The sequence below is a fragment of the Helicoverpa zea genome, chromosome 1 (genome assembly GCF_022581195.2).
Source record: "Helicoverpa zea isolate HzStark_Cry1AcR chromosome 1, ilHelZeax1.1, whole genome shotgun sequence".
In the NCBI taxonomy this organism is placed as follows: domain Eukaryota; kingdom Metazoa; phylum Arthropoda; class Insecta; order Lepidoptera; family Noctuidae; genus Helicoverpa; species Helicoverpa zea.
The window spans coordinates 10732794-10754966 of NC_061452.1; the positions used below are offsets into that span (position 1 = coordinate 10732794).

The window sequence follows — 22173 nt, forward strand, 5'->3', positions numbered from 1 at the left end:
ATTTCTTTAACTATTAATAAAGACTTTCAAGAATACCAGAAGTTTGAATACCTACAATAAAAACAAACTGTCAAAATCAATTCGGTTTGTTTTCTGTTGGTGTATTCTTATTTTCCTAAAAGAAAATCTAATTTTGTGACTGAAATCGAATAAAGTATTTCCTACATTCTATCAGGCTTGCCACAAAATGTCCGATATCTTGGATGACCCAGATCATTCTGAAAACTCTGTTAGGGTAAGTACTACTTGTTATATTTGTTTATCCATAGTTTGTAAGAGCTATGTCGGGTGGAAAACAAACTAAGCTTTTGCGTATGTTATTACATTTATCCTGTAGATGTTCGTTAGGAGTCGTTTATCCAAAATTTCATGAAAATCTTTGGAGCTAAGTAATGAAATAGGATAAGCTTATAATACATCAATATGTACCCAAGTGTAGTCCTGAAAAGTATAACTCCCAAAAGAACTCCTATACGATGATCTACTAATCAAACATTTTTATCTGACCATAGATTTCTAGACCAACACTCGCTCAAGTAAGGGCAGTTATAGCCTTCATGGAGAAGCATCCAGACCTGGCTCACAGAAGGCTTCGAGTGGGTATGGGCCATGCTAAATTTAAGAAATTATGGGTGGAACTGTCTAATATTGCCAACTCCATTGATGGTGCTATTAAATCTACAAAAGGATGGATTAAGGTAACTAAATTATTTGGTCAGTTTGTTTAAGCTTTTATGTTACTTAAAGAGATGCTTTTATTAAAGCATTATTTCGCAATCTCTTTTTAAGTTGTATTTATTTTCTTTCTAGTTATAAAATAAATGCTTTTTTACAGTTCTGGTCAGACAAGAGGCGCAGCATAGTAATAAAACAAAAGCAAATAGATCAAGGCAAACTGCAAGGAAGACTGACACCATTAGAGCTTAAAATATTAGAACTCTGTGATGATAAGACTTCCTCGCCAAGTAAGTAGTATAACCTGACTTAATATAAACTATAAAACATAAAATCTCTTACCAATAAACTGCTAAGGGTTGGCAATTTTATCATATCACTCAATAATTTGTTATGTATGGAAAATCAATGAAATTCATATAAAGACTTAGAACTGGTTCCAGCACCACAATAAAAAATAGCCTACAGCTACAGCCTTTCTCAATGAATGCCCTATGTAACACTGAAAACAAAATTATTATATGTAGGTCCATGTCACGTTTATTAATCTATTAGCTATACTAACAAACTAACTCATCAGCATTAAAATATTAGTATAGATTTTAAATGGGTGCCCAGTGCCCATAAAAAAACATTATATTTATTATCCAGGGAAAAAGAAAGCGGTAAAGCAAGAACCTTGTAACGGTGATGATGAAGACTCCTTTGACGATACATTCTCAAAGGATGGTGACTACACTACAGACAACGGCAGACTTTTCCCTACTGAGGCAGAAGAGCGACAGTTTAGTATGATAGATAAGTTGGTACGTACAACTGTTATCGTCCTTAATTAGAATGTACATTGTTTATGAATAATGATGTTTTTGCTTCATCCATCGTCTTTTATTGTATGAATAGCTTTTTCCCACAGTTTTCCCCGCATCATATGGAGACTACTTTCCATACCCTAATTAAATATAGCCTTCATGGTACATGGTAGTAAATATGGTCTTATTAAAAATTGTCCTCTCATTTCCTTGTATGTGAAACTAGAGCATTTTTTTTTCTTAGGTGGAAGTAATGGATCAACAAGCAGCAGCCTTAACACAAATGGCACAGGCATCTCTCAGTAATTCAAAAGCCTTGGAAAGAGTAGCAGAAGCATCACATTTACAAGTGAGTTACAGTCTACACAATAATATTAAACAAAAACTATTCTTAAAAATAAGGCAAGATCTTCTATAACTCCACTTTCATCACTTGACAATTTGACGTGCCACCAGCACACACATTATACTTACTCTCACATATTTACTTATAAAAACACATTATACACAGGCATTAGCAGTGGACAGGCTAGCTGGAACATTCGAGACCATCAGCGCATCAGTCCATGACGTCAGAAACGCTATCCTAGGAATCGACTACACCATGAAACGCTGCTACCCCGCAACTGCAACGCAGCAGCGACAAAACTCTAATATATTCAGCTAAAATATTGATAATGATCTCATATAATATAACTTAACGATAGTATTAAATCAAGTGCATTTCACAAAAAATGACATGCCATTAAGCAATGCAATTAAGTATTATTTTAATATTCAAAGAATTTCAACAGGTAATCTGACCTGTGCGTACATAGCGCGTAGAAGATAACCTTTTATGCATAATAATGATAAGCATTGTATTTTACTGGAATAAGACATTACTAAAAGTGATTTCGTCTTTTTATTTTCCTCGAATTAAGTGCATTCATTCTTATCCGGTTTGTCCAGTTTTAAGAACAGGCGTGTTTATGTAGTGAAAGATTATATGCTACGTAGTTATCTTATCTTGCGTGATAGTGATTGTTTTATCAATTCATGTATCATTGCTCCATTTTTCGTGTGAAACCAGACTGAGTAGCTTGAACGATTAACGTGGTATTTGATATAAAATATTCAAACAATAATGCGAAAACTTTCTTACATTGCCTTCAAAGAAATATTTAAGGATGGAGTTGAAGTTTATTTTAATGGTAGTGTTATTTAGTGCGGGCGTGGGCGGTGAAGTGTGCCCGAAGCAATGTGACTGTGATATGGACAATGGGCTGAACAGAGCCGTGTGTGTCGATCAGAACATTATCGGTATAGAAGTGGGAGTGCCCAAAGAAGTGCAGGTCTATAGTCTTAGTCATAATGTCATTAGTGAATTGGATAACTTTTGTTTTAAGGTGAGTACACATGCACTTATTTGTTGTTAAACTTAAAAATTATCATCATCATCATCTCAGCCCTAGGACGTCCACTGCTGAACATAGGCCTCCCCCCTCTGTGGAGATATAAGGGGGAGGCCTAAAAATTATACACCGGTCCAAATCTGGACTCAACCAGGATCTATTATTTAAAGGAATTCAAATCCCGGAGGTACCAGGTCTAACAGTCATAAAAGGGATAAGTACTTATACTTAGTCATTGTTTGGTGAATCAACACTCCCATTCATACAAGCTGATGCACCCAATAAATCTAAGATGTACCTACTGACATCTATTTTATCATTGCTATGTTGTTGCGAAATCAATGTCTGACTGATAACATCAATCGTTATTGTATGACCTACCTTTTATTTGTTAGTAAAATAACAACAAACAATCTACGTGATAACAGTAATTAAGACATCTTTGTTATATTTCAGGATGCCGGTTACACTTCTCTGGAAATGCTGGATCTATCCTACAACTTGATATTTTGGATTGGACTCCATGCTTTCTCCGGATTAGACAAACTGGTCCATTTGGATCTAAGCAGTAATCGGCTGAGATTCATACCCTCGGATCTCTTCTGGGACACGCCGGAGCTTGACACGCTGGACCTGTCTTCGAACGTCTTTGAAAGCCTTAAAAATGAACCGTTTTTAATGCATTCAAAGTTGAAGGTACTAAAATATTAATAATTTCGTTCAAATAACAAGTCCAAATCATTTTGACTATCGTGAGGTTACTATAAACATAGAAGTATGGAGTTGGAACCATCGCTCGAACATTATAGCTAGTAACCAACTTCGATTAGCGAAGCTACTCGGTGAGAATGGTAGGGTCCTACTATTTGTATGATGCGCCTATCTCTATCTATTCGGGATGGGATACAAAATATAACACATTAACACATCTGTTTATCAACTCACGAGCTTGTTTACATAAATGAGATATACTCGGTATGTTTGTCAACACATCCAGTCATCATCAGCCTATAGCAGTCCACTGCTGGACATAGGCCTCTCCAAGTGCACGCCACTGAGATCGATTTTCGGCTGCTCGCATCCAGCTCCTGCCAGCCGTCTTGCGCAAGTCATCACTCCACCGTGCCTGAGGACGTCCTACACTACGTTTGCCGAGGCGTGGTCTCCACTCTAGAACTCGTTTACCCCAACGGTTATCGGTTCTTCGGCTAATATGGCCAGCCCACTGCCACTTCAGCTTGCTGATTCGGTGGGCTATGTCGATGACTTTGGTTCTCTGACGGATTACCTCATTTCTGATGCGAACCCTCAGAGAAATGCCAAGCATAGCTCTTTCCATAGCCCGCTGAGCGACTTTAAACTTGTGGACCAGCCGAACCGTCAGTGTCCACGTTTCGGCTCCGTAAGTCATGACAGGCAGGACACACTGATTGAAGATTTTTGTCTTTAGACACTGTGGGATCGACGATGTTAGGACTCGACGTAGCTTCCCAAATGCAGCCCAACCCAACTGAATTCTCCTATTCACCTCGTCCTCAAAGTTGTTTCTACCTAACTGCAATGTCTGCCCGAGGTATACCTACATATTTCCGAACAACTTCGAGAACGGCGCCGTGTATCGCAATCGGTTCCGGTAGAACATGTTCATTGAACATGACCTTGGTTTTGTCCAAATTCATCCGTAGGCCGATGCGTAGAGAAGATTCAGCCAGGTCGTTCAGCATCTGTTGTAGGTCCTGCAGCGTTTCCGCCATGATGACGATATCGTCAGCAAATCGCAAGTGAGAGATGTGTTCGCCATTGATGTTGATGCCGCGTCCTTTCCAGTTCAGCGTCTTGAACATATCCTCCATTGCACACAGAACATTGAACAGTTTCGGGGAAATAACATCCCCTTGTCTCACCCCTCGATGCAACGGTATGGGCCTTGTTTGCTGATTCTGTACTTGGACCGACATTGTAGCGGCTTCGTAGAGACATCTCATCACTTGGATGTATCGCCAATCTACTTGACAACGCTGCAGGGACTCCAAAACAGACCAGATTTCAACCGAGTCAAAGGCCTTCTCATAGTCCACAAATGCTAGACACAGGGGCTGATTATACTCTTCGGTCTTCTGTATAATCTGCCGCACTGTGTGGATGTGGTCTATGGTGCCGTATCCGCTCCGAAACCCAGCCTGCTCCGGTGGTTGGAATTCGTCGAGTCTCCGCGCAAGTCGGTTCGTGATCACTCTTGAGAACAGCTTATATACGTGGCTTAGGAGGGAAATGGGTCGATAGTTCTTCAGCTGGGTTTTGTCTCCCTTTTTGAAGAACAGGACGACAACACTCCTACTCCACGCCTCTGGAGTTCTCCCTTCGAAAAGGACGGCATTAAAAAGCTTCTGGAGCTCCCCCAGTACGGGCTTACCTCCCGCTTTTAATAGCTCTGTTGTAATGCCATCCTCGCCAGGGGCTTTTCCATTTTTGAGCTGTCTCAGAGCGATCTCGATTTCGCCACTGCTGACTTCTGGCAGGTCTTCGGTGAAATGGCGTGTTAATGTGGCTCTAGAATCCTCATTTCCGGGATCAGGTCGAGATGCATGCGATGCGTATAACCGGCCATAGAAATTTTCCACTTCCGAAAGGACTGCCGGTACCGAAGAAACGACTTCTCCACTTGTTGTGGTCAGCTTCGTCAAGTGGCTTCTTCCAAGAGATTGTACGAACACCTTTGACCCCCGATTCCGCTCAATTGCTCTTTCAATGTCAAGATTATTGGAGCACCGGAGGTCGCGTCGTACGTGCTTGTTGATCTCTTGGTTTAGAACCCGCTTAGCTGACGAAGTGACAGGCGGGTTTTCACGTCGTTTCTTCATAAGCCCTAATGTCTCTTCCGAAAGCTTTGATTTCTTGCCCTTACGCTGCATGTTACAGAATCTCGAACCTCCAATCCTCCCTGAGGATCCGAACCACATATTCGTGGTTCTGGTTAACGTCTGCTGTGGTTTCCACGGCGGCAAATCGGTTCTCCAAATTTGACTGGAACGTTTCAGATCCTGTCATGGTTTGGAGCAGTGTTGGTCGGAGCCTGGCCTTTATCAGACGGAAACGTTCGGCCTTGAAGTTGATATTCAGAGAGCCTCGGACAAGTCGGTGATCGCTCCCGGTATTAAACCGGTTGATCACGGAGACGTCTCTGAATATGTGCTTCTTGTTCGTCATGATGAAGTCAATCTCATTTTTAGTCATAGTGTCGGGGCTTTGCCACGTCCACTTCCTTTGGGGCTGCTTTTTGAAAAAGGAGGTTGAAAAAAAGGAAGTTGAAGTTGAAAAAAAAAAAAAAGGAAGTTGACGAGCATTTGCCCCCTATGATTCCTGCTTCCAAATCCATGGGATCCTACTGCCGATTCGCCGCAAATCTGTACTCCCACTTTAGCGTTAAAGTCCCCCATGACAACGATGTAATGGGTCTTTGTAGTGAAGTGGAGGGCCCTTGATATATCATCAAACATATCCTCCACTTCATCGTCTGAATGTGTCGAGGTCGGTGCGTACACTTGCACTACCTTGAGGCTATACCTGTCGGTGAGCTTTATGATAAGGTACGCTACCCTGTTCGACACACTAGACACCTCCACAACGTTATCTGCTAGGGACTTATTAACCAGAAACCCAACGCCACCTTGGGATTGTTGGTCTCCCTCTCGGAAGTACATTAGGTGACCTGATTCGAGGGTTATGGTGTCCTCCCCCTCTCTTCGAACTTCACATAACCCTAATATGTGCCACCTAATCTTCCCAAGTTCCACCTCGAGTTGCGCCAGATGCGAGTCAAGCCGTAGCGTGCGGCCGTTGTACGTCGCCAGAGTCAGTTTTGTTTGGTGGCCTCCCGTAACCCGGAGATTCTTCGCACCCCCTGCCCCGCCGTAACCACGGTCGCCACCATGACCGGGAATAGCGGGACTGCCGGGAACTAGGGGGGCCGTGGCTTCATCACACATCCAGTACCAGTACAGTATACTTACGTACTGTTTTAAGTTGGGAATCATTGAATAAAACAATATTTGCATCTTCTCAATAGATCGATAATGCTAATAGATGTTTTAAGTAGATGATTTAATTTATTATATCCGTATGTTTAAAATCTTTTCTTGGTCTTTCCAGGTGCTGAACTTAAACAACTGCCGAATTAAAGCGTTGCCACCTCGTCTTTTTAATCGACTCCCGAATTTACGAAAACTCGATCTAAGTGAGAACTATGTGGTAACCATGAAAACTGAAGTCCTATTGCCACTACGAAAATTAGAAAGGATCGAATTACGTAATGATTATTGGCAATGCAATACAGACTTCATTGCGGTTGAATCTTGGATATCATCCCAAGGTATCACTTATGAGAAACAATGCAAAAAGAAGGGACCACAAATGTCTGAGAAAATGATATCCATTGTGCCAGTTTTGGAAAGAAAGGAAGTCGACGTGAATGATGTATGGAATATAACTGAGAAAAACGACACCATGCCTGAGATCCCCGAACAGGATACTACGCCGTTAACACCATTTCAAAAGTTCGACAAAGAATTTTCATCCGTACAAGCCTTTGTTATAGGGCTGGAAATAGGTTTGGCAATTGGCATAATAGCGACGTATATATGGTTGAACAAGTTCTGCACATGTGGGGCGCTCAGTTGCCGTCGGCCGCAGACGAGGAGACAAAGGCGGCGTCGAATGCAACGCAATGACGGAGATATGCGGACCAATTTATTATGGAGTACTATAGTGAACCCTGATTTGGAGACACCTCCTACATTCCGGAGACAGCTGTCGCTTCCGGATAGAAGTCCTCCGTTCCCCACGTATGGTCTTCCAGGATTTACTGAAGCTCCTTTGCAAATAGATGCGATCCGCATGCCGAATAGAGCGGAAACTCCACCCCCGCCGTACAACGACTGCCGCATTAATATATAGTGAAATAGGGAGCGGTTATGCTCTATATTTCATTTGTGATATTTCGAATAAGATTCAACCTAATTAAATGACGTTGGGATAAGATAACGAGCTTTTCATAGATATTTATAAGTTTACAGTGTAAGAAAGAAGAATTTTTAAATCGTCCATAATTTATAATAAGACATTTTTATAATTAGTTACGTTTGAGTTAGTGTATAAAGAAATTATAAGACAATTTATAAAATCGTTATTTATTTTATAAATACCATTATCACATTTGATTCATTAACATAATTATATGATCTGTCATAATATACAAGTTAATATATAATATGCTAAGTCAGACTCATAGAATTTAATATAAATTCTCTAAAATTAAAATAGATATAATTTGGGTAACTCTATAGAATTTTGTACATTACATAACACAACCTTGTGGCAATTTATATTTGTAAACTATGGCATTCCCATGGCATGTGGATCCCAAACACTGGTAAAATTATAATATTGAACTATTTCAGGCGCCCAAATTGTCAATAGTGAACATTAAATTAATTAAAACAAAATTCAGATAGCAAGTGAATCAGATAAGCAAGCATCACATTGTCAACATTAGTATTCAATCTATTGATTTATAAATAAAAGGTATATTTTGTAAGAAAATGGAATGTACAGTTCATTTAAGTAGCGTTAAAAAGACAGTAAAAATAATATCAATATAAAATGATTTATATACATTTTGGCTATAAAAGGAACATGAACTGGAAATGCATGATTAGTCAAATAAATCAAAACAATGATTAAAAGTAAATACTCAATATCCTATAACAAATGCTATTCCAATAAACTACCGACGCAATTTTAATATTAGAAATGAAACTATAAATAAATCGAAATACACACGTACTGAAACTACAAAACTACCCTATTTACACGTCTTATGTCTAGTTACATAATAATACATAATCAGGCACATCATGGCATGTCATATCTGATTATTACGCGAATATTTCCACTACCCAAACTAATTGAGACTAATTTATTTCGTTGTAAACATGTTTTGCATGCCTATGTATGAATACGAGAAGTTTAGGCACGTTATATGCTAATAGAGAGGTATAGATATACTGTCAGAAGTTTGTCGACTGCCTACAAGACAATCCGATTGCATTTATCAACACATACCATTTTTAGATCAAACATGAAGGTAAACACATACATATCTTCATGTAGCAAAATGCAGTAACCTTATTGAAATCATGTGACGAAGTATTGTTCGAACTACGAATACATTGAACCTACCTATATATAAATACATTTTGATCCTTATTGCTTACACGATAGCGTCTTCGTTCTCTAGCGCTAGTTGGCTGATATTCACGTAGTCCGGGTGTTGGGAGAATACATCGACCAGTTGGCTGAAAGTGGGTCTCACGTCAGGGTTGTAAGCCCAGCAGTCCAGCATCACTTGGTATATCTCGTCCGGACAGTCCTCTGGTCTTTCCAACCGCTTACCACTTTCCACTATTTGTATAGCCTGCAACAATTTTATTTATTAGATATTGAGTTTGATATTTAGACAGAAATCGGATGAAAAGTCATTCGATTATGCACATCCATATGCATAAAGTATTTTGTAGTCAAAAATATAACAAACTAGTCCGTATTCCCTTTACGCGGTTTTATCCGTGTTCTAAGGCACCTACCCTTGTAGCTGCCAAAATCTCTATTCTTTGTGTTTTAAGTTTGGAATTTTAATTTTGTACATATTATTTCATAGCATAGTGCATAGTGTTTATTGCTATAGGTATACTAACCTCCATGCCCCTCATGTCTCCATACGGCTGTTTCCCATAGGAGAACATTTCCCACAGTGTGATACCGTAACTCCACACGTCACTGGCATGGCTAAATGTGCCGTAGTTATACGACTCCGGCGCGTACCACTTGATTGGCCATTTGCCGCCGCGACTAGCTTTGTAATATGAGCTGTCCGTTGACAACGCTCGAGAGAGACCGAAGTCGCTGATTTTAGCTTGGTGTCTGGAAGTAAAGGTTCGGATTTTAATATAAATTCGTGATAACTTGCAGTCTATGTTGGTTACGACTCTCAAGTGTACATACATATACATAGTTTAACAATCCTGTCACGGGCTGGGATTCCCCGGATATGTCATCGCGACGTCAACACACAACGCAACTTTAAAATAACTACCGTGAGTACAGAAAAAGGTTCGAGATCAGGTCTTACTTGCATTATCATATATTTACCTGCTAGCAAGCAGAATGTTCCTCGCAGCTAAATCACGATGTACAAAGCGACGCCTTTCCAAATATCTCATGCCGGCCGCTACCTGACACGCCCACAGTCTCAGTTCGTACCCGGGAGACGCTTTCTCTGGGTGACGTACCAGGAACTCCAATAAAGAACCCAAAGGCACTAACTCTTGTACCATTGCTAATGGTGGACCCTGAATAAAGAAATAACTTTATCAGGTAACTAGACAGACAAAAATGTAGGTGAATGTGACAACAGCAAACAATTTTATCAGACATGTTTATTTAAATAAACATGTTAGTGGTGTAGGTCAATCACTGATAAGTTGGATAACGGTAAAAATGTCTCAGCTTAGGTTATATGGTCATCTTGTATGTAAATAGAGTAGCTGTTGCATATAAATTCTAAGAAACCGGTCCAGCAGTTTGGGCGTGAAAGCATAACATACTTATGCAAGGTTATTTGCACTTAGAACAGCGAGGAGATTGATACCACTATCATTGTATCATAAACAAATGCAACTCACCAAAGACACGCCAATGAGCCGCACAATACAGCGATGTCGGACCGACATCATGACCTTAGCTTCGGACAGGAACTCCTTCTTGTTGGTGTCGGTGTGCTGCATGTGCAAGGTCTTGACGGCGACGTGTTGCGGCGCGGCGTCGGGCGGGGAGTACGTGGCGCGGAGCACGGACCCGAACTCGCCCTCGCCTAGTACTGCGCCGAGTGTTAGCTCGCTCATTGGGATGAATTCTGTCAAATAAAGGCGAAAATTATTACTGTTTTTGTGTATGTATGGTAGGACGCGTGGAACAAGGTATAACATGTTATAAGAATACAACAAAATGCTGTGCACTGCACTCGCTATGAATCAATGTAAGGGGGGGCTACTTTCGAGAATATGAAGCGAGTACCACTTCATACAGCTTTGTCACCTGAAGTCAGCCATTTAACCGCTGTTAAGTTCATATATTTTGACGATTGCGCTGTTACCAGTAGCCTGGAGCCAACTTAGGAGAGGCAAAGTTATTTGACGTGAACTGTATTGTAGAAACTTTTAAAATGACTGACATCAGTAACTTACCCTGCAGTGTGGATAGCTGGCCATCAGAATCAATAGAAATCTCATTATAGTTCTCCGGTAACGTGACCACTGCACTATTGTTCGCCGGTACTTTATACGTGTCGTTGTCTTCGGCAGAAACATCGTTGTTATTAATACTATCGTTGTTGAAGTCAGATGAGAAAGAAAGGTTTCTCGTAAGTAGTTCGAACATATTATTGTTGGATTGTATGGAGGTCGGCGGTGATGTTTGAGCAGACATTTGCTTGTCGCTCAGTATGTCATGTTTTACTAGAGAGAGAGATTGGTTGACGGTTGCCCGGCTCGAAGCTAGCTTCTTTGTTCTTGGCATCGTGGAGAACTGAAACAATAGGTTTAGATTATAGTGAAAAAAAAGAAGAGTTTTTGTTTACGTCATCGCGTCATCACTAGCAAAGTCTATTGGAAATGCATATTGCCAGATATGGAGGGAACATCTCGTTAGCAGTGATACAAGCAAATTTGCTTGTATCTTTTCTATTTATTTTAATTTCTGTTCTGCCTTTGAGGCCTATTTCTTGAAAACGTTATTGTGATTAGGTAGCGTACTCTGCCTCAAACCTATAACTACATCGATATTTTGGTTCTTACTTCAGGTAGAGGTGGCTTAGGTTTCGGCGGCACAGGAGTAGTGAGCCGAGTAGGGAGACCGTCTGGCACTGTGCTGTAGTGCTCAATCAGCCTTTCCAATGATTCTAAGTAGGGCCCATCGTCAATGAACAGCCAGTTAGCCTGAAATAGAAGAGAAAACCATGTTATATCAGAATTAGAAGATCCGAGTTTAGTGCCAAAATAAAAAAAATATGAGAGACTTTATATGTTTAAATAAAATAAAAAACTAAGCTAATGTTGTTATTTAGAAAATACCGAACTCTCTGGTATTAATAAAAAGCATACTAATAAGGACACTCACCTCTTTCCTAATAATAAAGTTATAAGGAGTATTTTCGCTCAGCATGGTGAGTACATAAGCGCCGGTATGTCTCTCGCTGTACCGCACCAGGAACACACCGTCGGAAGACTTGCCTTCCACCTTGTGATGTTTGCAGTACTCCTCTAAAATCTTCACAGCTTCCTCGCGATTCAACGTGCCGTGGTACCAATACTTCTTGGATGTAGCTGGAGTCTCTGGCTGGTGGTTTTCTGTGGAACGTTATAATATTTTAAAGGTTTTATTCGGAATTCTTTGAGAAAACAAATGAAGGTTAGTCTGGTTTAACATTAGTTGGTGATTGGACAGAAGAGAAAGATAATAATTATGCTTTCTGATCTTGTGAGGTTTATTTTAAAATATTTGTTGGACAACGAGACTCCATACTCATTATGTGAGTTTAAGATTTTAGTGCCATGTTACTTACTCAATAACTGATAGCATTCTGTGTGTCCATAATGTTTAGCCAAGTCAGCAGGCGTGTCATGTGCCAGTGTCCTCGGTTGCGCCGGCGCTTTTAGCTTTAGAAGTACCTGCAATAAAATAAATAGGTATAATCCATGATATATTTGATTTCAAAAAAGTGTTTCATAAAATAGGCTTTAGAATCACTTCCATTAACTGTTTTCCGCGGTATCTTCGGTATCTTCTAAGCATTTTTGCCGTGACAGATTAATTAGATGAAAACAAAAAAAATACTTTTACATTAAGAATATGACTAAGGAAAATAGCTTTCAGTCTCTATACAAGTCCACAGTTAAAAGGAATTTCCGCCTTCACACACGTGAGCCACATCGATAATCATTTTCTTCAATGTCAACAACTTAAGGACATACCAGACTCATATTAATGCATATACTACAGCATATAAGTACGTCGTGGTGGCCTAGTGGGTAAAGGACCAACCTCTCAAGTATGAGGGCGCGGGTTCGATCCCAGGTCAGGCAAGTACCAATGCAACTTTTCTAAGTTTGTATGTACTTTCTAAGTATATCTTAGACACCATGGACTGTGTTTCGGATGGCACGTTAAACTGTAGGTCCCGGCTGTCAGTGAACATCCTTGGCAGTCGTTACGGGTAGTCAGAAGCCAGTAAGTCTGACACCAGTCTAACCAAGGGGTATCGGGTTGCCCGGGTTACTGGGTTGAGGAGGTCAGATAGGCAGTCGCTTCTTGTAAAGCACTGGTACTCAGCTGAATCCGGTTAGACTGGAAGCCGACCCCAACATGATTGGGAAAAGGCTTGGAGGATGGACTACAGCATATAAGAGATCAGACTCCCAAATTCACCGACAAATAAACATGAGTTTTCTTATAACAATTTAATATGAATTTACACATTCCATTTTCAAATTAACCAGTGGTTTTAAGAACAATAGGGTCCCGTTTTACCCTTTGGGTACGGAACCCTAAAAATGGCCTGCAAACCTGACCAAACAGTATATATTTACCTTAATACAGTCGATATGTCCTCTCTGCGCGGCGTCGTGTAGAGGCACTTTGCCGGTGGGCGCGTGTCTCATCTGATAGTTAGCATTCCCTTTCGTTATCAACAGTTCCGTCGTGCTAGGCAAGTTGTTCTGGCATGTATACTGTTGAAAAAAGGAATAAGTTGTGAAAAAAAACCATGGTTGAATGCTGATATAGAAATATTACAACGTCCTTATTTTAATTTTCAAAGAATAAGTCAGCAAAATGATTTCTTTTGCAAACCAATATGTATATTAATTTGGATCAGCTATTTATTCACACACAAATACAACTTTTCGATTACAATTTAATCAATGCACTACTCATGCCACAGTACGTAGTATCTATGGTGGTACATTATGTATATCGATGTTCTATTGTTCTGTTTTTTCTATCAACACAACACTGCACTTACATGTAAAGGCGTATATCCAAAGGAATCACGAACATTGACGGTGGCTCCACTCTCTATCAGCTTGGCAAGTATATTGTCCCTCCCGGCTCTGGCTGCGATGTGCACGGCCGTTTGACCATCCTGGTTCTTAGCGTCGCGACTGCGGTAGCCGCATGCCAACATCTGGGACACTATGTTGAAGTCACCGGCTTCTGTCGCACTAGAAACGACAAGCACATTTAAAATAATAATGTTATTAATCCACTGGGAAAAACAGTAATTATTTGATGCTGACATGATTCTATCTTACTAAAATATGAATTTAAAACGACTTCCATCATTATAAAAAATAAATCTGCTGTTAATTAAGTGCAGTCTAGCGCAGCTCTCGACAAGACAATTCCAATTTAAATTCATTACCATAGCTAATGACAACATAATTAAGACAATGAAATCGATAATAGCTCACAAGAAATATTTAAATATCAATATGGAACAATGTGTATGCCAATGAATCATTACCATAAACAATGATTCACCATTGCCAAACACAGATGTATCTGGCTGAATAGATTGTCATCATGTCAGACACCATCTAACATTCTCAAGGTATGACTAACAGCAGCCTCAATGGTACACAGAAATCACTTGAGCTAATATTTATTTGGATTTGATAATGAGCCATTAGATAAACTCATTAAATAGGCTGTGTATATTTCCCAAAAATTGCCTTATTAAGGGCATAATATACATTTAATGTTCAACCATTTCAAAATATTTTCATTTCTAATTCAATGATAACACACATTAATTAAACAGAATGCCCATATAAAATTAAAGTTTAGGCATAACATCAATAAAATATTCCTAACAGAACAATTTACACAAGATTCAGGAATGTGATTACAAAAGTAGTGTTGGCATGTGACTCAATTATTTCGGAGCACATTTGGTATTCCAATCAGTGTACATTGCAAACACATCTTGTCATAAAACATGCAAAGAATTTTGATCAACATCACATAGCATCATGATGTAGATACATTGTCATGTTGTCAGTATGTAGCCACTACTACTGGCCTTCTCTTCATATTTATTGGATAAACATTGAACAATGCACTCAACAGGAAATTGTCAATAAGCTTGTCAGCACTCGTATTAAATTACAAGCCCTATAAAGTGCAACACAAGTAAAAATCAGTGCAATAACCCCTTTTATGGCTGATCTGGCTTACGATTATGTTTAAAAAATAACTACAAGGTAGGTTCTTGTTAAAAGTTGACAAGAAATTAATTATTCTCATGGTTACTGTTACTTTAAATGGGCTGGAGTTTATTTATAGGGTGAACAAAAGACACAAGAGTAATCAATGTGTGAGGTCCTGACTGCAATATTGGTTTATACCTCTGTATTTATGCTCTGGTAAAGCTAATTTGAAAATGGAAAATGATTTGTTAAAAATAAATTGGAATTTTCTAAATGAAGTTGTATTTTTTAAATAGTTCATTCCAACAGCTTTTCAGGCCATTGTACGTTAACAGAAAATGGCTCGAAAAAAAAAAACAAATGATTAAAGAATGCCACTACACTCCATTCAAGTCAGTAATAAAACAAGAGGGATAAATTAAGGGCAATTTAGGTAGCTCTCATCTTAATAGAACTTCCTTCTTCAACTAGATGTATACTATCTCTAATTGACATTGCATGTTGCTATCAATTATATTGTTTATGATCAATTTACTCCGAGTACAGTGAGGAACTCAGTTACACAATACTGAAAGCTTCAGTTTCTTTCTTGATAGTACTCATTAATTATTTACATAATTCCTCAGCTATTTATTGCAAATAATGATTTAAAACAATAAAATTCAACAAAGACCAATAAATAGGCACCTAGGCACCTGTTCATATTATAATAGGAAAGTCATTTTGTATTATAAATATTCATACAATGTGGTCACCCAAAACGGATAGCACACATTTTGAAAACAATTAGCCAATTATGCCTTAGAAGTAAACCCATAATTCAATACAAGCTAGTCATACAGATAATATTATTAATTTATATAGCATTGTACTTCAGGCCAAATCTTTATCAACATTATGACACTATATGTTACTAGTGGAAGTAGAAATGGCATACAAAGCACTTATTGTATGCGGTAGTTAGGTAATTATTTTTGAATGGTGTGATACAATTCACATAGGTGATAGGTTAATAATATATTGTAATGTGAAACACTTGCAAATTATAAGAATTGAAGCAAGTGGCAAATAATATTATGACCTAGCAACAAATTAGTTTCACAATTTCCTTATGTATACCGGATACACTTGCTAATGTTGCATTATTTAACACAGGTTGATTTCAGCAATAGTCAACATAAAAATCAGTTTTGTATTGTAAAGTTTGAATCTTACACAATTTATTTAGAACCAACAGTTTTTCAGCGGTTTCAACCATGCCCCTAGGGTACTACTGCCCTTACCGGGATAAAATATAGCCCAACATGGGCTGACATGGTAGAGTGGAGCTTTCCAACAGTCAAAGAATTTTTCATATCTGTTCAGTAGTTTTGGAGCTTTCAGAATACACACAAAAAATGTTTCTTCTTTATAGTATATTAGAGTAGATTACTCACCGATGCAGCAAATTAGTAGTGCCCTGGGTCCGAGATTCATGAGGTGGTGGTTGTCCCTTGCACACAACTGATAATCTGGTGACGAGTCCATTGGAGTCTCCTCGGTAATGCTGAATGAGCGTGTCCAGGCCATGGACGGTAGTGTGTTCTTCAATCGAGAAGAAGGCATCCTCCCCATGTCTGCGGATTTGGTAGTGGACTACTTCACCCTGTAAATAAGTTGTTATTTACAAAATAGTTACTTTAATTAACAGCAATAGATTGTGAAAGGTAATGTTGAGTATAGATTTATAAGATTAATATTGTCCATTATACTTTACATAAAGTTACATAAGAATTCTTATAGAAGTTTATTTTGTTTTTAGTCAGTAAACAAAAACACGATTGATAACACTGGTAGTCAAAAACAGTAAAACAAGTTACCTTTGAGGTTATTGAAACTTTTAAACTTACCTGATGCAAAACTGAGAGCACATAATCTCCAGGGGAAGTGTTACTTTCACGAACTAAGAACACACCATCCTCTCCTTCTGCAAATTTCAACACAAGTTTAGTTTCTCAATAACACAAAACATTGGTACAACAACACTAATAAATCACATCTGACCTTCCTTCAACAGCTTCTCAGCTGTGTCTCGAGATATTTTCCCATGGAACCAGTTGACATTATCTTCTCTGTTCATTCTCAACAAAAAAGAATTTGTCTGAAAAGTTAATTTAAAACTTGTTCAACAAGTATTTTCACAGACGACACAAAACTTTTCTTGTACATTGCTCATGGAAGACAGGATTTTGCTTATGCGACACTTTTACTCAAATAACATCACAGAAAATATCAAACTTATTACACGTATTAATAGCTATAATTAATCTAATTATTCAAATTTTATACTCGAGACTTCGATAGAATTCGATTTAAAGTTTTAGAAACTGTTCGCCATGTTTGATGTTTCTCTCTATTTCTTTCTCGCACGAAGCAAATTACATTCGAATAAGCGAATACTTTAAAATGACCATACATGCCATATTCGGTCTCTTTCTATAACATTATATTTTCGGTAAGACAAAAAGAGATCGCTATATACACAATTCTCATGTTTTCAATAATCCGTATAATAATGCAAACGTCAGAACAACTACAATGGTCAAATGAGAAACTGATAAGAATTTTAGGATGATTCATCCACATCATATATCTTAATTAATTTTACAGTATTTATAGCCAAATCTTCGATAAATAATAGTAGTCAGTAAATATAACTTACCTTCAAAAGTATGAATGACGTCATGGTTGTTATCATGATATCCAACTTCGGAAACACAAAAATATTTACAAAATATTCGGAAGAAGAATTTTTAAATAAATCTTCTTCGTTTTTTGTGAACACACATATTTATCACTATTATTGCTGGTGGTTATGTTAACACAAAGTATTCCGTAAAAAGCGCAACACGGTGAACGGAGTGCGTCTAGCAAGCAGCCGGCAGACAGGCGCGGTATCCCCGACTCTGCCTTCCATCGAATGACTCATAGCAAGGTCAATTCCGAGAAATGAATCACCAACGTACTCAGTTCTACAATGCTTTATGTAGTACGCATTCCCCCACAACACTGCTTCATTATTATAATTTGTAAATAAAGACATAAATTACTTAGATTCATATACATAGCTATGAATGCACATGTATCTAGTTGGAAAAAGGCTTTATTGCCTTAGAAAAATCAATTTTGAATTATTATTCTGATTAGGTAATATTTAACGCAACTCAGACATTAAATATTCTCCTAAATAATGAGAAAACTTCCACAAAAAGTGCAGTTACAAATGTAGTTTAGAAGAAATAAATATTTTTGTACGTAATGTGAATTAATATTCCTTCTGGCCACTCTAGTTGTTAATTATTCTTCTCTTTGATATTAAGTAGTAGAACCCACTGCCTACCAAAAGCTACAATGTCACCAAAACAAGACGGATAAGTAGTTCTGTCACAGCTGGATTCACACTCCGTCCCATTGAAAAAGGGGTTTAATGAAAAACCCAGGTTTTACCTCGTTCTAAGTAGGTACCTGCTTATAGAGAGCCTGGATTTTTAGCTAACTCACATTTTTTGTACAACTGTCTAGGAAGGTGTAATCCAAAGAGTTTCTTTATTCCTTGATATTGATGGCAATAAGGGAGATTTTGCAGAACTCTTAGACGCTTTATCTAACTGTTAAGGTAGGCACTCATTTCCATTTCCTTAACGTTTTCCGATAACGTAAGTGTCTGCTTATAGTGTGTAAAACATATTAATTACGTCGTTATTATGATAAAACATAGTGTTGTATGTTTCCACAAGAGCGGCGACAACCCTGCGCTCTAACTTCGCAATAAGACGCTGATGACTCACGAACTTACAAGATCTGCAAATATTGTCAGATACCTATGTGTGTCTGTGAAGTGAATCAAAGCAACATATAATTTTTCCAGAAGGATCTATTACGACATTGTTATTGAGCACACTTGGCTACATATTATGGGATACCTATGTCTTTTGTTTATTAGGTAGATAGGTAATACGGCGTGCAGCGTGTGCCTTGCGATCAAAAAGGTTCTTCCTGTACATTTTCGTTGTTCCTCGATAAATCCTTTAGAATTTTATAGTCTGGAATTTTGACATAGCAACCCAAAAAAGTGCGTCCAATTATGCTGAAAATATATGGACTAGCCGTATAGAAAATGATCCAACTAAGTATACTTATCCCATCGCGAATATCTAATTAGATTAGATCATCTATATACATGTATGTTTTCACTCGGAACCATTAAATAGTGTTTTATTAAAGAAACTAAATAGGGTTTTATTAAAGAAATAAAAATAATCAGTCACTCGGTTACCTATTTGTTGATGACTCTTCGTCACGATTGTGTATTGTTAATTAATCAACGACTACAATTAATTGCGCGTATAGGAATGGTTAATACTACGTTTGTCCAATTGAATCAGTTTAGTTTCAGTAAAAATACTAATGTGTTTGCAGAAAAGCAATGAATGGGTACAGAATTATCTATGTACTTCTTAATAGATAGATAACTTTGTATACATTTCTTTTACGATTACAGAAGGTCCAAATGATGCTGTAAATAATCATAAACGGTAAGTATCTACGTATGAACGAAACGGTAGTCTCTGCTGAAGTAAGTAAGTAAGAAAATATGAGGTAATTATTTTTTTAAGCAAAGGAATGTTATGTAAACTTTTTCATTATGCCTTGTTCAATATTAACTGTATTGTACGTAGGTACGTAGCTCAATTGGTTCGAATCGGTTGATTGTACCGGGGCACAAGTACCAATCTTAGATTAAGACACACTTGTCTAGGTGCCCGAGCCTTTCGCATGCCGATACCTTGCAACACTTTTACCACTTTAATGCTGTGATGCCCCAAAATGTTAAGAAATGTAGTTCTGTATTGAATAAGCGATTAAATGTAGTTTAAAGCCGGCCTGAGATTGGCAAATGGTTCTTTGAAAATCATGGGAGTGTCTTCGGTCGAACATCTGTTTTCTACGTGTGTTTTTTCCTCTTACAGATGATCATTCAGCTTATTTTATTTCTTACCACTTAAAGCTCAGCTAATATGAAGAAGGTATATCACATGAGTCTGTTACTTCCAATGTCCAAAATTTTGGAATTCAGCTTCCAGCATTGTAAACTTCTTAAAAATCTACTACTTGGATTTGCTTAACTATAGTAGAGTAGGGTACTAAGTAAAACTTTTACGTTATCATTATGTCATAGTCATGAAAGATCGATAGCAAAAGATATCCTCAAATTTTCATAATTTTGATACTAAATAAAAAAACTTCGAATATTTTACCTACTGTTTACTTTGCAGTGAAAAGGCATAAAAAAATCTAAAAGGAAAATGATTCAATATTATTCAGACCTTTGGAATGGTCTCATTGAAAGAAATTCTTTAATTCAATTCAATGGTTGTTTTGTAAGTTTTTATTTGCTACAGATCGTAAACAAATCGATTTGTTTGTGTCAATAAAACCTTCGTCGCAATGGAAGTGAAATCCAGTTGTGTCATATATTTTTGAAATATTTACATCATTGTGAAAAGTTATGAATAAAATTGAGCTAAACATTGATGCATTATTTATTGTTTTACATTTCCGAGTGAGCAATTTTTTTTTTATTAAAGACCGTTTTATCTCATGAATAAAGAATCAATGCATGATTGTGAAATTAGGTAACAATGCAGTATGTTTCAATGTTAAAATGATGTCACTTCTTTCAGAGCTATTAAAAATGTTGTCGAGATTTCACGATAAACAAAAGGGCTGAACATAATTCAGCTTGATGATAATTTATGTGTGCACTACACCAGCGATTAGATAAACGTTTAGCCTGAGTATTTAGAAAGCATTCGCTATACGTACCTAGAGCACTGAGTGGACAAACCAGTCTCAAAGTTTGTTTACCCCACGAATGCAATGTTTATTTACTTTCATTCGTCTCCCTGCAACCTGTCTACATTCTGCATAGAATGCCCGGCCAGCCATTGTATTCGAGAATATATTTCTTTGTAGCAATGTTTCCTGGCGGGCCATAAGAAAATTCTGTCCCATTCAAGTTGTGTTAATGTGGCCGCGGTTGAAATTCTCGTCTCGCAACATTTTATGTCGTCGATTGTTTTGTTAGTTCAGTTTTGCCTTTTAATGAGTGAAGAAAAGCGCTTGAGATTCTTGAAAATAATACGCCTATGGCTATCTTTACTCTAAACTTAAATAACGCTCCTGAATAACGTTTTGTGTTCCAATTGCGAAAAAGAAATGCCATCATAGTCAAGAAAACCCCTGGCTATAGGTACGTGAATGTGGCTGAAAATGTCATCGAAAAACTCTGGAAGTAAATAGATATTGGTTTTTACAGGAAAGGTCTGAAAATTCTACTGACATCAGGAACAGTAGGAAACAGACGTTTTACAGACGGTGAAAAATTAAACGTCGCCCTAAAGAACAAAGCAATTCAAAAAATAATATAATGTAAACCTGACTGAACAAAATGACAAAATCCCGCTGCAATAATTTCACCTGATAATACAAAGGTCCTTGATACTATACATAGGTATAGCAAAATCCGTTTCGTCAAGGCAGCCTGGAGTCGGGCCACGGGTGAGTCACTCCGCTTTCTACCGTCGCCAGTGGGTAGCGGTCGATGACACTGGGCACCACTGGGCCTGTTTATCCCCCATTCGTACTAGACCTATTGTGCTAAAATACTGTCGTAAACAAATGACTAAGGAATATTTTGCATTAGGTAGGTTGGTTTAGAGGGGACAGGTTTAGAATTGAATGCTGTTGAGAGCCAATTCTGAAAAAAGGCTTTCTGGAAGTTTCGATATGAAATTTGTTAAGTGGCAAGGTCTTATATGGATTTTTTGAATAGTTCATGTAATAATCAGAATTAGTATTTCTCTAGTTCGGATTATGTTTTGCTTTGATATAGTTACTGAGTCATAGGTATCGTTATTATGATAAACTCACTTA

General features: G+C 38.0%; 3 protein-coding genes across 3 annotated transcripts; 2 read left to right on the forward strand and 1 right to left on the reverse strand.

Annotated features, from left to right (window-relative positions):
- On the forward strand, positions 1 to 2378 carry LOC124646313. The gene is made up of 6 exons (XM_047186443.1): positions 1 to 235; positions 513 to 698; positions 836 to 965; positions 1327 to 1481; positions 1729 to 1833; positions 1996 to 2378. The coding sequence occupies exons 1-6, from the start codon at positions 188 to 190 to the stop codon at positions 2149 to 2151; spliced, it is 780 nt and encodes a 259-aa protein (XP_047042399.1). The 5' UTR covers positions 1 to 187; the 3' UTR covers positions 2152 to 2378.
- An 88-nt stretch (positions 2379 to 2466) lies between these two features.
- LOC124646306 (leucine-rich repeat transmembrane neuronal protein 2) lies at positions 2467 to 8057 on the forward strand. Its single transcript, XM_047186430.1, has 3 exons — positions 2467 to 2872; positions 3335 to 3574; positions 7028 to 8057. Exons 1-3 carry the CDS (start codon positions 2654 to 2656, stop codon positions 7829 to 7831), a joined length of 1263 nt encoding a protein of 420 aa, XP_047042386.1. The 5' UTR covers positions 2467 to 2653; the 3' UTR covers positions 7832 to 8057.
- On the reverse strand, positions 8049 to 18170 carry LOC124646296 (tyrosine-protein kinase Shark). Its single transcript, XM_047186419.1, has 14 exons — positions 17900 to 18170; positions 17242 to 17338; positions 17088 to 17164; positions 16635 to 16843; positions 14013 to 14211; positions 13579 to 13719; positions 12555 to 12660; positions 12110 to 12339; positions 11788 to 11928; positions 11179 to 11518; positions 10618 to 10847; positions 10085 to 10284; positions 9631 to 9856; positions 8049 to 9350 (listed from the first exon to the last, which is right to left on the reverse strand). Exons 1-14 carry the CDS (start codon positions 17933 to 17935, stop codon positions 9147 to 9149), a joined length of 2436 nt encoding a protein of 811 aa, XP_047042375.1. The 5' UTR covers positions 17936 to 18170; the 3' UTR covers positions 8049 to 9146.
- Positions 18171 to 22173: the final 4003 nt, after the last annotated feature.

Excerpts from the sequence above, each read along its gene's own strand:
- LOC124646313 (XM_047186443.1), top strand. The coding sequence starts at position 188 with ATGTCCGATATCTTGGATGACCCAGATCATTCTGAAAACTCTGTTAGG. Across the intron at positions 236-512 it reads ATTCTGAAAACTCTGTTAGG|ATTTCTAGACCAACACTCGC; the intron begins GTAAGTACTACT and ends ATCTGACCATAG. Across the intron at positions 699-835 it reads CTACAAAAGGATGGATTAAG|TTCTGGTCAGACAAGAGGCG; the intron begins GTAACTAAATTA and ends GCTTTTTTACAG.
- LOC124646306 (XM_047186430.1), top strand. The coding sequence starts at position 2,654 with ATGGAGTTGAAGTTTATTTTAATGGTAGTGTTATTTAGTGCGGGCGTG. Across the intron at positions 2,873-3,334 it reads TGGATAACTTTTGTTTTAAG|GATGCCGGTTACACTTCTCT; the intron begins GTGAGTACACAT and ends GTTATATTTCAG. Across the intron at positions 3,575-7,027 it reads TAATGCATTCAAAGTTGAAG|GTGCTGAACTTAAACAACTG; the intron begins GTACTAAAATAT and ends TGGTCTTTCCAG.
- LOC124646296 (XM_047186419.1), bottom strand. The coding sequence starts at position 17,935 with ATGATAACAACCATGACGTCATTCATACTTTTGAAG. Across the intron at positions 12,661-13,578 it reads GACATATCGACTGTATTAAG|GTACTTCTAAAGCTAAAAGC; the intron begins GTAAATATATAC and ends ATTTTATTGCAG. Across the intron at positions 10,285-10,617 it reads GGCTCATTGGCGTGTCTTTG|GGTCCACCATTAGCAATGGT; the intron begins GTGAGTTGCATT and ends TTCTTTATTCAG.